The 17,345-nt window shown below is 42.6% G+C and overlaps 1 protein-coding gene across 27 annotated transcripts in view; it reads right to left on the bottom strand.

Moving 5' to 3' along the window:
• The window catches only part of ADGRL2 (adhesion G protein-coupled receptor L2), a 207,058-nt gene that overhangs the window by 150,102 nt on the left and 39,611 nt on the right, over window positions 1–17,345 (bottom strand). For all 27 annotated transcript variants that reach the window (XM_033151717.1, XM_033151720.1, XM_033151718.1 and 24 more), the window contains exon 2: window positions 6,006–6,186. In XM_033151717.1, coding sequence (XP_033007608.1) covers window positions 6,006–6,078 — 73 coding nt within the window. In that variant the 5' untranslated portion in view covers window positions 6,079–6,186. The remainder of the gene's footprint in view (window positions 1–6,005; window positions 6,187–17,345) is intronic.

Raw genomic sequence — 17,345 nt, forward strand, 5'->3', positions numbered from 1 at the left:
GGGGTAGCGGAAGGGAAGTTGCAGGTGGGAAAGCAAGCATTCCCTTGTGTACTGGGGGTCCCAGTTTTACCATCAGCCTTATTACCTTGGACTGTGAATTAGAACAACACATATTTTATTGTTTTGTTTTCTTTCATTGCAATGTTAGGCACTTGCTGCTTCATGTAACTTATTACCTTGCCTGTGGTTTTCAAAACAAAAACTGCTCATATTACTCCAATAAAAAAAAAGAATAACTTTTAAGGAAGATGGAAAATTGAGAACATTAACGTCTTCTATTTTATTTCTTCACTTTTGAGTACAGTATATTCTGGCGTATAAGACTACTTTTTAATCCAGGAAAATCTTCTCAAAAGTCGGGGGTCGTCTTATATGCCGGGTGGAAAATCTGTGGTTGAGTATATCTCAAACTCTATATTTTAACTAGAAAAGTTGGGGGTCGTCTTATACGCCCAGTCGTCTTATACGCCACAATATACGGTAGTTTCCTTTTTTCCGATATCTTCAGACACCATTATCTATTTACAACTGAAACAAGACTGCAATGTCCCTGTCAAGAAGCTCCTCTAAAACACTATCTGGCGAGTGTTTTATCAGGAGCTGAACCAGAAATACATGTAGATTCTTGCAAAAAAAAAAAAAAAATCTTCCATCTTCCAGCCTAGTTTTCTTTTTCTGGACGCATTAGCAAAGAACAACATGCTTTAACTGAGAATGCGCCTCCGATGCATTTCAATGAGATGTGGTTTTTATGCAGGGAATGCAGAATTGCTACTCATTTTTTTGAGGAGAATCCAGATGGCATTTACCCAGTTTAGAAGTTTGTTCCTGTTATACCACATTTCCTTACACTCGAAAGTGCAGTGGGCCCCCACTTGTAAAAACATTACTGTGGTAATGAGTGTGGTATGGACTGTGGTTCAGGCGTGGAGGAAGCCTCCTCGCTACCCGGGGCGGTGAATGGAGCCACCCCCTGGGGGTGGGGTGTCATGACGCAACGTCAGGACGGAGTGCGCATGCGTGCTCCACCGCCAGGCCGCCACCACTGAGCGATCGGCGGCTCGTGGGGCTGCCACGCGCAAAAAGCAGCATGGCCTTATGCCCACCGCTCAGCGGCTTGCAAGGTCACCGCAGGAGCGGCGGCGGCGGCAGACAGGCCGCAGGGCTGAGCGGCCTCGCTCCACGGCTTGCTCGGGGCCCACCGGCGGGGCGGGGCCAGCCCAAGTATCACCCCTCTCACCTGGAACTCGGGGCGCCCCGCCCCCTACGCCCCACCCTCGCTATGCCACTGCTGTGGTTCCCTTAACATTACAGACACTTAATATTACAGACACCTATGGGATTAATGTCTCTGAAACCACAGGAGTCCTTCCTCATCCTACCATTTCGAGAAGCTTAAATACCTTCCTCACCCAAGGATGTAGCACACATCTATTGATAAAAAGCTATCTCCAGGCCTATCCCAATTAAAATGGAGTAGGGATATAGCACCATTTGTATTTCTAGCAACATGGGCTTTTAGAGCTAGCAATTTAGAAATGGTGAAATGGACTGTTGACTTGACAGATGATAATGCTGAAAACTACCTTTCCTGAACAAACACCTGCCTTTGTAGCCCCCACAGTGGTTCATTTTTTTTCATTCTGTCCATTAAAACTACAAGTGCAAAGGGGATTTGAGTCTCTAGTAGAATTTTATTTAGTGATCTGGGATGTATCAGATCTCCCATCCCCATTTATGACAAAGGAGGGCACCCCACACTAGCCAAGGAAGCTGCCTTGCACCTGTAGTCCACAGCAGCTCAGGTCCCTTACCCATATAGAAGCTTTCATATCAGGGTTCCTTGATGATTTCAGTAACTAAGAAACTCAAGTGGCTTGCTGCAGTCAGTGTTCACTTTCTGCCTCACATTTACACCTCAACTGCTACAAGTCCAAAATCCCAATTCTTCAGAAGGGTCTGCGGGGTGATAAACTTCATCTTGGAACCTCTTCTCCTGCCCCATACAACTCAATCCCACATTCACCTTTGCTGCTGATGCTTTTCCACATATAGTTCTTCCTGGTACAGCACAGCTACACCTGAGCCTATTGCATTTTTTGTTAAGCAGAAAGATGACAACTTGCAAGACTATCCAATAAAGCAAGATTCATTTCCCCTGCTTTGGCTTGAAGCTACCTCCACATTAGTATTCCTTTCCAGAACAGAGAACCACAATATTTGATTTATTTTAAGAATTTGTAATTAATGTGGCTCCATTCCGTCTACTCTTCCCAATTTCTTTCCCAGTTTTCTTTTAAGTGAGAAATGTTGGGGTTTTTTTATTTTAAAGAATTCAATTCGGTACTGAAGCATCAAAAATTGCCTCTGGCAACTAAAGGCAAGAAAACTAAGAGATGAGAACAACATGAATTTGAAATGCTACAAATGGAAATGAAAATTAGCTTGAAAATGGTGGAAATTCATCATTTCACTTTTTCCATCCCTAATGTATGCAGATGATGTTCTCCCCTTGAAATATTGCTTGTTAAACAGTGCTATTTGACATTTCTTTCTTCTTCTCGATCTTATCTACAGTACTGAGCTCAAATATTTATCAAAGTATCACTGATAAAAGACAGGGGTGATTTTCCCCTTCAACTGTACAGTTCTAAAGTAAAAAATCTAACAGCATATCACCCCTATCCAGATATTTATTCTGAGATCAGGAACCTACATGAGCACCTTGAGATCAAGGGGCCAATGTAGCACCCACCAGATGCTGCTGGAATACACCCCCCCCCCAAAAAAAATTTATCCTTGATCACTGGTCATGTTGTCTGGGGATGAAGGAAGCTGTAGTGCAGCAAGATTCGGAGGGCATCTAGTTGGCTATCCTTGTCCATATGCAGACCATCTTCTCCATTCCATTTAATGGAGGGAAGTAAACTGCATCCACTGAAACGTAAGGGAGCCTTCTATGATGTAAAAGAATAAAAGGAAGCATCCAAACCTGTGCTATGCACACATGGTTTTCATGCAGAGGTTCCTAACACCGAGTTCCTGGAATTTCCTGTTAACAGATCACATAGCAGACGATGGGAAAGTCTTCTGGACTTGCTTGAATAGTCAATATCCCCAGACAGCTCAGTCAGCAGAACAGGAGACTCTTGATCCCAGGGTTGTGGGTTCAAGCCCCACGTTGGGCAAAAGATTCATGGATTGCAGGGGGTTGGACTAGATGGCTCTTGTGGTCCCTTCCAACTCTACAATTCTTTGATTCTAAGATTCTATCTTGGGTAAGAGTCTAGAGAGACAGATTGAATGATTTGAGCCCCATATGCACTATATCTTTAAAGCAGTATTGTGCCACTTTAAGCAGTCTTGACTTCCCCCAAATAATCCTGTAGTTTGTTAAGGGTGGGAGCTGTTAGGAGACCTCTGCGCCCTTTAAAGAGTGAAAATTCCCAGAGTTCCCTGGGGAGACGCACTGATTGTTGAATCAGTCTGGGAATAGGGATATCCTTAGCAACTCTCAGCACACTTAACCAACTACAATTCCTATGGGTGGAGTAGACAAGACCACTTAAAGCGGCATGATTTTGTTTTAAATGGATAACCAAGTGGTGCCTAGTAATAAGAAAGCTTTCAATGTTCCCGATACTTCTGCAGTATTTCACAGGAATTTCTTATCACTAAAACAACCCCACTTCTTTTTTCTTTTTTTTTAAAGGCATCACAGTAATTACTTAGGGCACCTAGTGGTTACATGTAGACATCTAAGCTTCTCATTAGCTTTTAATTTCTTTACTTCGTAAAGGTGGCTGCATAGTACATCACCTCTCATTTGTAAACTGCAGTTGCACAGGAAAATAAAAATTTAATTCTCTACTAAAGGGATAAAGGCCAGCTGGAGCACATGTATATATAACAATATTCTCTGACAAATCACAAATTACCAACTAATGAAACCGCAACTGAGAAAAGTGCGCTTTTGGTCAGAGCTGGCCTTCGACACTCCACCGACAACTCTGTAGGAAGGTGGGGGGGGGGCTCTTAAAAGTTGGTCAGGCAAACCAGGTTTTCAAAGGGCAATATCCCCTGAGAGAGATAGCAGGTCTACACTGCGTGAAATCTAAATTGGAGTTCCTACACGACACTTCTTCTTTTTTTCCAATTCAAGCCCATGAGCCGTGTCTTAACACAGAGCCAACATTAGACTAAATAGATATAGAATGTTTTAAAGCTTTCTGCAAGATATTAATGGAAGTAAACAGTGGTTTTTATTGTTCCACATGTGGGAGTGCAGAGGGAGCTGAGAACACAATCCTTGGCGTTCTGTGCCTTTACCCTGTTCGCAGGGGTTGACACGTCAGCCACACAACTAGGCTCACAGGAGCATTCACAGATATGAAACTCCTCAATTGCCTTCCAAAACATTATCAGGAGAGAAGGGCTGGGATGAAGGGTGACTATTACCATGCCAACGGAAGAGATCGTAATAAGATCTCACACATAAAAACAGTGGCTACATTCACTTGCTACATTAACAATGCGGTCCTAACCCTATATTGGCGATATCTGGTTTTCAGCATCATGACAATATCACCAGCTAAATATCATGATATACCGACATATTACGATGTCTGAAATAAGGATGGAGCTACGTAGAGACATTGGCTGGCTTCACAGTTTTCTCCGCAACATGATTTTTGCCAGTGCCAGCTCTTGTGATCCGTTGCCCCCTGTGTTGTTTTTTTTTTTTTTAATACAACAGCAAAATGTCTGTTGCAGCTTAGCTAGTTTGTTGCTAAGAACTCTTAGCTGGTTTTCATGTATTAGAACTAAGATAAAAGAGATACACTGTACAGTATAATTCAATGTCATGCAATCTCCATTCATTTCAATGGGACTTACGTGGAATGAATGGAGGCTGAGCAGCAGCTTTGCTTGATTATCTATCCTGGCAACCTGCTACACAAGTGTGGCACTGCAACAGTGCCAGGAGGGTGTTGTGCTCGTGTTGAAAGGAAATACGCTAGCACAAATGACTAGGTCTGTGACACCAGTGAAAATGAACATGACAATTTTGTTCGAAAAGAGAGGGTGGGGAAGACGCTTGTTCTTTTCTTTCTAATTTAAGTGTAGCCTTAGGTACTGCATCTAACAGTAGGTAAATAAATTTTCAAACAGCACTGAGATTTAAGTTGATGGTGACCCACTTTCAATTACACTTTACCCAGTTCTGAGATGTACAGTGCTGATTTTCCACTAACGACTTGCCACACTGATGTCAATAAGACCAGTAAGTGAGAAAGCAATAGCCCCGAATGCACTTTCTCTTCCATCGGATCATACATATTTAAAGCTGCTATGTCTTGTGTTTATGTAACTTGCAGTTTGCTGGTTTTCAAGGACAGCATTTTGAGATGGCTCAACAAGAGGAATCCAAAAATAAACCACCTGCCACTCAAGGACAGTCACCCCGGCTACACAACATATTCCATTGTCAGGAATCAATTAATCATTTACATTTTTAAATAAGAGGCCACTTAGAATTTACAGCAGACACTTAAATAATAGTTAAAGCAAAGTTAGGAAGCTGTTTTAGTCGTGTTCTTAAACATAATTTCAAGGACATAACGACTTAAAATTAATTTTTAAAAGGTACAGTATTCATAAAGAGAGGGGGAAAGGAATGGAAAAGCCACAGGAAAAACAGCTTCACCTAACCTAACAATACGCCATAAAAAATGAAAAAAAATATATTATATACACATCAAGTATAATCATATTGGTCAATCACATGTGGATACAGCCCAAAAGAATAAACTCTAGAAGTTGACAAATATACCAGCATATGCCAAAATAAGTTGCATCCCACTAAGGTAGATGTGATGCAAAAATAAGGAGCATCTTTTCTGCAATAAATTATGTTGTCCTTTTGGACTCCCGTAGTTTACATGAACAGGCACATCTCTTCACAACAGAAACTTAAGATTTTAACTTAAGTGCATTTATCTTACCTTCTGTACACTGGAGGAAGCTGACTATCAGAAGTAGCCAAAACCTTTTCATTCTGCACTCAGAAGCCACCATTATTGACCCCCCTTTCTCGACGTATTTCTTCTTTTTATTCCTTAAAGATTCCAGTTATAAATGTCCAGCGTCATTCGAGTGGGTGGTCTACATCATTGATCTTCATAACTGGGGAAAGAAATGAAAATGGAAAATAAATAAATAAAAATCAACTCATGTCCGCGTCACTAAAACGTTTTAGAAACGATACGTAGAGATCAGACTCTTGTTTATAAGAAAGCGGGCAGGGGTTGCAGGAAGAACCAACAACTGGCCACCATCAAGTTGGAAAAAAATAAATATAATTGTTTTAATGGTCATCTTCCAACTGAGGCAGGAACTGTTAATGATTGCTGGCACGTTCCTGTGAGAAGTGGTGAAGCCAGGGAAGTGGATTTCCATGAAGTCTCAAGTTAAAACATTGCGAGGCGAGGGAAAAAGAAAACCCCCAAAAACACTCGTACAAGGAAGTCGGGCAGCTGCCAAAAGAAAATAAGCAGGAGGTCTCTCCTCCACAGTTTCCCTCCCTTCCACTTGCATCACTAGTGCAACCCTTTGTATTATGTATGGCTCTGCGCCCCCTCAGACAAAAAGCAGAAGCGGCAGAAACGATACAATCAAAATATCCATTTTTGCTGAAGCAGCTCCTGCCCCCCTATGACCAGCAGCGGTGCCAAATCCAAAATATGTCTTCTGCAGAGACATGGGTTTCTGGGAGCCAAAAACAATCCATCAAAGCCTTGATGGAAACCGTTTGCCATTGGCAGCATTAAGGCAAGCTGCTGCTTTTAATCCTCGGGGCTTAATAGCAGTCAGGCCATGCCAGCACATTACTGGCAGGTAAGGCTGAAAAGAGCATCCCTGAGAATGTGCAGAATATCCCCTTCTCTAGAGCCAATTAATTGTAAGACAAACACACTAACATTTGGGATTAGAGTGAAGGACATTCATGCCGGTTTGAGCCTCAGACCTTAGAAATTAACCAAGGAACCACTGGACAAAATGAGATTCTTCTTCCCTGCAACAAGAGCGCACTGCACACACATTAGTGCATAAGGTTTTAGTCCAAGAGAGCCATGCTGAAAAAGGGCGAAACTGATGTCCTTTCATTTGTGTTCCCTTCACTGAGAAGCAAACAGCTTTCTACAGCACAGAGGGAGGCAGAGCGCTAGGCATCTTTCGGAACTTTAATCTCCCTTTCAAAACATCTACTGCTAAGCCTACAAAAGCAACCTCCCAAATGCAAACAACTAAGTCTGCAAAGTAGTCCGCAGACAAAACAGCTCTGGTGGCCCTTGTTTTCCTCGCTGCCGTGCCAAAGAACAGCAGAGTCAAACCAACAATGTGAGCTCCAGAGTTTCTCTTTAAAAAAGTACCCTGCAAGCAGCCAGAGGAGGGAAATAAAAAGAATTCTTCTGCCAATTCCACCCTGCTGCTGCTGCTGGTGGTGGTGTCCCCAAGTCAGCCACATGCAACAGTTCTATCATTAGGGATTACGACTACTATACTGCCAGCGACTGTGGTTCCCTGGACTTAAGGCAACAATAGTATGGGTATCAACGCCTTGCAGCCATGAACCGACATGGCCACTTTGGCAATTGCTAACTCGTTTCAAGATTTTCAAAGGAAAGGAGAGAAAACCATGAAGACAGAATATCTGGACAGATGAGTATAAAGGACAATAAAGCCCACCCACCCTTTTTGGACTATCCCAGTGTAAGGGACTTATGGACTATTCCTAGTTGGGGGGGGGGGAGAACTTATTTATCAAAAGAAAGAAAGAAAGAAAGAAAGAAAGAAAGAAAGAAAGAAAGAAAGAAAAAGAAACCCACAACCCATTCCATTCCTAACCACATTATTCAGAAGTACATTCTATTGATTTCACTGTGATTTAATTCGCCGTAAATATGCTTAGGATTGCGGTCATCAGCTGCTTAATAGCGATCTTTCCATTGTCAGTCATAACTTCTCCTGCACTTAACCCATCCTTCACTTTATTGGTGGGAAATGGTGGGTTTCTCTTGCACGTTTAATGCCTGATTGTTGCATGTGTGCACGCTAGGCACACAGAATCTACAATTCTTCCCCCCCCCTTTTTTTAGTGTTGAAGCATAATCATTATTCTTCATGCATCAATAAATGTGGGTTTTAAAGGGGGGGGAAATGAGAGAGCTGATTGTGTGTGTGCAACTCTATCATTTTGAACAAAGCTGTAATAAAGGAGGAGACAAAGAGTCTCCTATCCCAAATCCCTGCCAACGGATGCTCGACTCTGATCTATAACCCCCTACAAGTTACCGGTAAATCTACAAGTTATTATGAATTCTCACCATTGACCCACACTTTCCAGCCCTGAAAGGGTCAGGTTCCTTGCTGTCCCTGGAAGAGAGGGCTGCTTGCAGAGAAAGCTCCCATTCACTGAGGCTAGACCAGAAGCCAGTCATGTCACCTGTTCAGTCCTAGGAGATGTAGTAGATCAAACCAGGATTTTTATAGTAACAGGTACAAATAAAAAATAAAAAATCAGGGTTCTGGTCTGGCAGCAGAGGGGAAGGGTTGTAGCTCAGTGGCACAGCATCTGCATTGTCGATTCAGTCGCTGGCATCTCCGGGTAGGGCTGATACAGAACCCTGTCCTGGAGAGCCACTACACTGTAGTGTAGACAGTACTGAGGTAGATGGCCTGGTGGCTTGTAGAAAGCAGCTTCCAACATTCCTGTGACTACACTGCTGGGGGTTGGACTAGATGACCCTCAGAATCCCTTCCAATTCTATGATTCTATACTGACCCTCTGCTCATCACACAGAAAAATGTTATGCTGGTCTTGGGAGCTGTTCCTTCCCTGTAACATGCAAAAGCAGCCAACCAGTTCTGAACCAGCACAAGGCCAAAACGATTCATATCATGACACAAAGGATGTTTCAGTACAGGGCAGCCACTAAGGCATTTTCAGTGGCAAAGGGGAAGAAGTTCAGTGCAGACAAACAAAGCATAGTTCTCTCCCTGGCAGAAGCCCAAGCACCTTAGAGTAGGAAAAAAGGAAAAAATGGATCCGTCACCAGTTAATCTAGTGGCGGCACATCAGCTGCAGCAGGAGTTTCCTGAAGCTGACACAAAGGAATAGTCATGTTACATCAGAGTCTTTCACCCAGAGCGGGGAGAGCTTTCTATGCTGAAAAATCTATAGAGGCTGCAAAGAAATGGTCTGCCATGTATAGCTGAAAGAATGATGCTTTCCCCTCCTTTTAGTGAGATGGGGGGGGGGGAGGAAAGAGGAGCTTATTTCCCAGTTAGGTAAACCAGTCAAGCCATTCAGTTAAGAATGGTGGGCTGACCTGTGCTCAGGCACAGGTGCACAAACACGGAAGGACAGAAAAGTCAGATTAACTCTTTATCCGTCGCAACCCAGAAGAGTAATTGCCGGAAACATTTCACGCACTCCGCAGACAGCACAGTGCGACTTGACCTAGCCATTAGAATAATTTGAGCGCATGGCTGAGGCACATTAATGACTGCAAGGGAAATTAAGCCAGTCTTTTGATTACTCCCAAACCATTCAGAGGATTTTTAGATTTGCCGAGATTTGGTTTTAATGGGGTTTTTTCGATTTCCTGAACATAATGCTTAGACGGACAACTTAGCTGCACACATCAATATGAAGGAGGGGGCAGGGGAATAGAGGGTCTCCGTGTTGTACAGTGACAGGCCTGTGTGCTCTGTCAAATGTCACCTCGCTGGGTTATTGTTTGTAGGAAGGCAGAAAGGAAGGAAAGACTTGGAACACGAGAGGAGTTTCAATACCACTTTACTTGGGAGAGGAGAGGGCAACAGCTGACGAGACAGAGAAAACAACAGGCTTCTCCCTGACCATAGATTCCATTTAGGTGTTTGGCATGACTTGAAAGTAGCTTGAGGATGTGTCTGGGACAATACAGAAGTAGGTGCAGCAGCAACAGCTGTTGGCTGACGGACAGAGCAAGCCAATACGTCTGTGTCAAAGAAAGTATTCAGAATGTGGAAGCTGGCAGCAAAGTATATCTTGATTCCTGCCTATTGTACGAAAAGGCAAACCTGTAAGTCAGCAGTTGGGGCTTTATCGGATTATCACTCCCTTGTGTTGGCACCAAATAAATTAGTATATAAACATCTGAATCGAAATCAAAAGCTTTTGGGTAAAATTAGTAGTGTAGATCTTCGTATTATTTATTTGCTTACTTACTTGAATCTATCTGCGCACACACACACAAAATACTCTCAACAGCAAATATTAATGTACACCTTGGTTCCTGATCTTTCCCCCAAATAATTAGCTAGTACATCACAAACAACACTTTGCCCCCTTATAAACAAACAAAATAATGCATCTTCCGCGCCATAGCGCAAAACTACTTGACATGTGATATTGGTGAGGATGAGGTACCAACCTGGAGCCAGAACACACTTGTGTTTGAAGATGCTGCTGACAGCCCTGTCTTTTCAGACCCAATAATTGCTGTAGATAAGGAGGCAGAGTAACTCAACAACAATAACACAACCCAAAACAGACAAACACCAGCAGAAAAAGCCATATTAAGTTACCTCTTCGCAAACAGCAAATGTAGCTCATAGTAAGTGGCTTTTCTGTGCAAATAGCTCATTTCCCTTCAGACCTTTTCTTAATGTGTTTTTTAAAAAAACAAAAACAAAAAAACCACTGGTCCGTCATGATAGTGGGGAAGGGAGACAGTCTCTTGAGTCAAAAGGCAGATTGGATTTCAGAGTGCAACCAAAGCTGCCTGGAAAACTTCACTGGAAACTTAAATCCTTCTCTCTGGGAAATAGCATGGTCTCCTTCAGAAACATCCTGCCCTGGACAGCAAAAAGGGTGTTTAAGGAGCCTTTTTTGTGCATGCGTACTTAAAGACAAAAAGATTAGTTAGGTACAGGAGCAACCAACTTCCAGTCTTTTGTAGACAATAGGTAGCACAAGAGAAGCTAATTCTCTGGCCTTCAATGCCCTAATTTACAACACTTTAAAGGTTTTCTGTTACTAGGGATGGGAAAAAACCCACCCGTTGCACAATATGTCTAGGAAATTTCAAAAGACAATTAAAACCTAATCTCTGCAAAGCAAGATGGCACCCACCAAACACATCTCAATATCTTGATGATGCCATTTTCATATCTCTGTTGCATCCTGACAACATCGGCCATATATTAATGTGTACTGGAAAGAAGAAACTAAGATTAGAACTAAGATTAGGAAGGATATTCACACACTCTTTCACCAGGTTGGAATTCCAATCTTTGCTGTTCTCTGTAGGTCAGACAATGGAACACAACTAGGTCAAGACATCATCCTTCCTAATCTTTTCACAAAGGAAGGCCAACAAGTGGTAAAGTGACCCAGTTGTCAACTTTCCTTCAAAGTTCTGAAAGATACCCCTTCTTTCCCTTTTTGATCACTGACAAACACAACCAACCATAATTTAATTTATAATGATTAGTATCAAGGACAATCCAATTGAATCAATAGGGAAACCTGACTTTACATCATAGGCATATTCTGTGTCCATCCAGCACAGTACCATAAACCTGACACTACCATGCACAAACCGGTTGCAGCCGCTATGCCCTTCCCCAGTAGCCATGGGAAGAAATAAACCATGAATCCTGGTCTCATCCAGGGATCATGCTTGTTTCACTCCCAACACAGTACAATCTGTAGTCAAGATTGGGTTACTCACTGTGATTTGTTGGGAACAAAACAAATCAAAACCCTTGGTTCCAACCATTGATCATGGTTTATTTCCTCTGTGCACTAGCAGAGAGAAGAAAAATAACCCAGAAAGATGCATTCATGGAAAACTATTAACTATGGTTTGCTGTGATGTGTAAACACAGCCACTGATAGGATCACCAACCTTCACATTAGTTAATCTGCACAACTACCATTTCCTGATTCTATACTCAAATGGCTATTCAATCATAAATAAGAATGTATTGTGTAAAGTTGGGTAAGATTTAACATATTCACTATGCTTCATCCACCCTTGTTCTGAATATGGTCAAAACACAGGGGTTAATCCACAGGTTCGTACAAAACACATAATAAGGCACTCTTAAATTGCACGTCACGACATTCCCTGCATCAGAAAATATCTGCTGTGGAAATATAGTGTCAGGAAAAGGGTCTGACTAAAAAATTCTCCCTGACATGCCAGCCAGCTTTTCACATGCAGGGAGTTCTTGATATTGGAAAGAACATATGCATTCCTCCACTTACATTTTGAAGTAGTACAGTCTGACATGACATGTATCGCATCCAAGTAGTCTTAAGTATTGAGACTCTTTTAGATGGTAAATAATCAGTATGTAACTTGCCTCTTCCATAAGGACAAAATAAATGGCCAAAGCAGCTACAAAGAGACTGCTGTTCCATTAAAAACACTGCAGTGTTCAAGACCACCCTGGATGAAGGAGGGGGTCTTATCTCTAGGTCTGTACTCCACAGTTTCCATTAATTAACGCCTTGAATTTTGGATTTCTAACAAAAAAACATTACCATCTGAGTCAAACAGAAGGAATGCAGTATCAGGAAAGGGAATAGCACAGCGAGAAGGAGACCTGACCAAGGTGACCCAGTGTTACACTAAGAAAGTCATTTTTAGACACTCAGCTGCTGCGTGCTCTGAAGTGATACATCAATGCTTTAGCGAAGCCTGAAACAGTATGGGATAAATATACATGTACCCTGAATCTAAGCCAAACGAGAGATCACAAAGCTCAAGTCCCACCGGACTGGATCCTGTGTTAATCACTACAACGGAGTTTACTCACAAAGGAGAATCTACCTGCGTGACAAGCAAAACACTCTACAAAAACCATTTCGGCTTTGCAATTTATCCTTTCCATCCGCAGTGGCACAGTGGTCTACCTCAATCATTCGCCAGGAAAATAAATGGGATTTGGGGGGCGGTGAGCAGAAAGGGAGGAGAGGGAGGGAGACAGAAAAGGAAACTATTTTTATTGCCCATCATCATTCCGGTAGAGCTAACCCTCCTTCATTTCCCAACAGTTATATGCTTTGTACATTTCTGCTTTTCAGACAGCCTAGTTCTACCCCTTCTTGTTAATGCAGGATGGTGCAGTACTCTGGGGGTTTATCATTCACTAAGCCAACAAAGTAAACGTTTGCTAGTGCTAATAAGAAAGGTAGATTTAAAAAAAGAGGGTGTGGGAGAGAATATTTTATTATATATATATATATATCTATCTTCCTGTGAGCTAACAGCTTGCCCTCTTGATGACTCCCCCTGTTCTGGGGGTGGGGTGGAGAGAGAGAGGCAGGCGTCTGCAAGTCAATTACAACTATTATCAGCTGTAATATCTTAGAGTCATGCTGAGCATGTTGAATATGCTGATCACTCTGTGGACACCAGAGGCACAATCTGAAGCTGTTTACCATTCCTTTCATTAAAAACTCCTAGGCCCGTGCGAAAACTGCAAAACAAATAGGTCTCATTTTCAATCTTTACGTAGGCTAGATTTTATGAGCATCAAAAAACAAAACAAACAAACAAGAAAATAATAATGAAGAGCTATAAAGTATGCATGTGCCAAAAGGCAGGCCATGTTGCGATTGGAAAGGCAAGAAGCAGAAGGTGTGGAGAGTTCAATAGCTTCTCCAACTTCTCGTGGAACAGAAAATCTACCAGTCTATACCGGTCTGTGGAATGTGGTCCCAGTGAAACAAGAGTCACATCGGCTTCCACAAAACTGATCAGTTTCAAGCCCTTTCCACTGGGGAGAAGACCCACCCTGCAGGGTTGCTTTACAGGCATCGACAACTACTATAGCAAAGCACTTTGTACACATATTTTTAAAGCTCATTATCATAATCAATTCACTTCACCTAAAAAAGGGAAGATCAGGCTATTAGCTGAGAAACTGGTCATTCCAAAACTTTAGGAAGCGAAATCAACTCTTTCATTTACTGTTAGTGCTGATAAGGATTTCCAGCAACCTATTTTTAACAAGATTGCTGCATTCGCTTGGTTAACTTCATTTGCCATCCAGGTGTAGGTGTGTGTGTTGTTTTCCTTCATGCAAGTCAGAACATTTGTTTGAACCAGAAGTAGGCAAACATCATGGCTCTGTGACCAGACATGCCTGTAGCTATTGAATGGATGTGTTACGTGAAGCTTCATATAGTTTACTGTGAGGAGTGTAACATACTTGATATGCATTATGACCTTTCTTTTCTTGGCATGCGAAAAGCAGGAGGGGGCGGGGAAGAGAATGAGTTTCAAATAAAAAGGAGGCTCACACATGCCACTCACAGCTGACATCCCAATCTAAACAGCGTCATCAGCCCAGGGCCCAACATCCACCTGACAAAATAAAACCAAGTCTTGTGACTTGGCAACAAATCAGCTTTGGGAGGTTATACATACTTGGTTGTTTGTTTAACCATCTTGAATAATTGGGTTAAATAAAGCCTTGACTTCCAGGGCTTGCAAGCTGCAACAGTATTTCCAATGGGCCTGGTGCCAACCTCGCTGCAATTGAATCCTCCCCACACCATTCTCAATGTTAGGGGCTACCTGAGCCATGCACGAAACACTTACTTAAATTCGGTATGCTCTTTTCCCCTCCCTTCTTATAAATGATAAATGAAACTAAAACTTGAAACACAACACCTCATATCGGACAGAAAGACTAACACCATGGATTTATAACACCATTGCATCCTAAAGCATTATTTTTTTTGGTCTGCATGAGCTGCTTTTTCTTCTTTTTTAAAAAAACAACAACCCCTATTTCTATCATAACCTACAAATAAACTATTTAACTTCCATAAGATCTACATACACACCATTCAACTAGACATCTCCTCTGTTCTGCCCCAGCGCTGATGCTATCCAAAGCCCTCTGTCAATGACTATGGAAGTGTGACAGATACAACACACACTGTTTTCCTCCAGGACAGAAACAGCTATTATAAATTCTGAAGCCATCCATGGTGGGTTGTGTGTGTGTGTGTGTGTGTGTGTTGAGACTGTTCTTAACACAGTGGTAGACAACCAGTAACCTTGTGGCCGTATCTGACCCAAAGATGGTTACTAGTTAGCCTATTTCTTACATAAATCCTCACAGGTCCTGTGGGACGGAAGTGACTGCTAGAGTTAAACAGATTACGCCACCATGTTGCCTGAAAATCCCATGCTCTCCCCCACATTTCCTAAGGAAAAACAGTGGTGCTGTTTCTGTCCTTTCGGTTTCAGCTAGTTGATAAACTTTAGATACCGGTAAGTTGAGAGACTCAAATAAGTATGGGTTACGATAAATTACAGTTTCCTCAACAGAGAAATCTTCAATCATGTAATGCAAACATTATGTTACTTTGATCACTTTTATCCAATGTTGGCCTGACACGCTAAAGGTTCTCCGACATGGTGCCACAGGTATCAGTGTGCTCACAGAAACCTGCTAGCGTACCTGCCAGGCTTTCGAGTCCCATGTGCAGCAGATTATAAACTATAGTACTCTCCCAAATACTGCCCACATTGTGCGCTTCAGCTCTCTACTGTTCCATAGAACCAGTTTCATTTTCATAGAATGCAGCTGTCCCACATGGGGATAGAACCTGCAACCTTGTGGGTGCTATCAGCACCATGCTCTGACCAACTGAGCTATCCAGGCTGAGCTTGGTTCCATCTGGTCAGCAGACTTGGAAAAGTGTTCTCTCTGGTAGCGTCCAATTAGAAGTGAGAGAACACTTGGATGTTACAAGAAAAACGAGATCAATTCTAACTGGATGCCTGGAACAGGAAATAGTGCAGACGCTGAAGAGAAGAGATACCAAAGGGATGGCTGCAAATTACGCCTTGGTGCAAGAAGGAAAGGTCCATAATAGGGTCAGAAACAAAGCAAGCAGCCTAGGTTGGGGTGCAACTGAAAGAAAAGAGGGATGAGTAGGAAGGAAACAGTGTAAAAGTGCATCAAAGCTCTTGTTTCTACCCAATCATAATTCTCAATAGTGTGAAGGGCCGAGAACATTCTCTCAGAATTCCGTATCTGCCCATGGGTTAAAATAAATAATATTGATGATGATGATGATGATGATGTTAGGAAGCTACACTACGCTACAGTCACAATCAGAGGCTTTCTCCACCATGTTACCCCTGCCAAACAAGCTGTGGGAAGTGGTGAATAAGGTGTGACGTGAGAGAAGCTAGTTAACAGTGGGTTGCTGCAGCTATGAATTCATTTATTCAGGAAGGTTCAATGGGCCACTATCACTGTCTTTTCAGTGCCTGGAACAAACCCCACCACCCCGACATACGCAATTTGGGGGGTGTGTGTGTGTGTTTGCTCCATGCCACATGACCCGGAAACTATACGCTGGCTCCCTTGGCCAGTAACGCGAGATGAGTGCGGCAACCCCAGAGTCGGACACGAATGGACCTAATGGTCAGGGGTCCCTTTACCTTTACCTTGCTCCATCTACAATGGTGTTCATGCCACTGTCTGCTCTTTAATTTTTATCACAGGTTTTGTGTTCTTTAATAATGTTATTTTAATTACTTATTGTATTAGCCAACTACGGGGGGGGGGAAGAAATGTTTGAAATGTGCGCTACACAGTTAGTTATTTAAAAATAACATATAAGGACATGGAGGACTAACAGATAAGGCAAACCAATAACTTTGGTTTACCATGAAGGGTACAGGAGGACAATCAAACATGGGATCGGCAGCCTGGGAGGGGAGAGCTATCCCACCATTCTGCCCCTCAAAAAAGCAACCTGCACATGATTTCTGCTGTATGCATCTGATGGACCAGAGCCCACACTGGAGGTGTGCATTTCAGACTCGTGCTTGATTAAGATTTTTCGCTGATAAGTCATTTTTGAACAGGGCCTCAGTCTAACCTAGGAAACACGCATCTTCCCGTCAAACCTGAACATTGGCCAAACTGCCTGGGTTGGAAGGCAGCTGAAGTCAGAATTTCTGGAGGCCGCAGGTTCCCTATCACTGGTCTAAGCATATTTTAGAGCTATGAAAGTTTACAAAATATAAAATCGAAAATTCTTTCTAGTAGCACCTTAGAGACCAACTGAGTTTGTTCCTGGTATGAGCTTTCGTGTGCATGCACACTTCTTCAGATACACTGAAACAGAAGTCACCAGATCCTTAAATATAGTGGGGGAGTGGGGAGGGGTATTACTCAGAAGGGTGGTGGGAATGGGTGATAGGCTGATAAGTGTGGAAAACCTGTTGACGACTCTAAACGGCTGCAATTAG

This window comes from Lacerta agilis, chromosome 6 (genome assembly GCF_009819535.1).
Source record: "Lacerta agilis isolate rLacAgi1 chromosome 6, rLacAgi1.pri, whole genome shotgun sequence".
Classification (NCBI taxonomy): Eukaryota; Metazoa; Chordata; class Lepidosauria; order Squamata; family Lacertidae; genus Lacerta; species Lacerta agilis.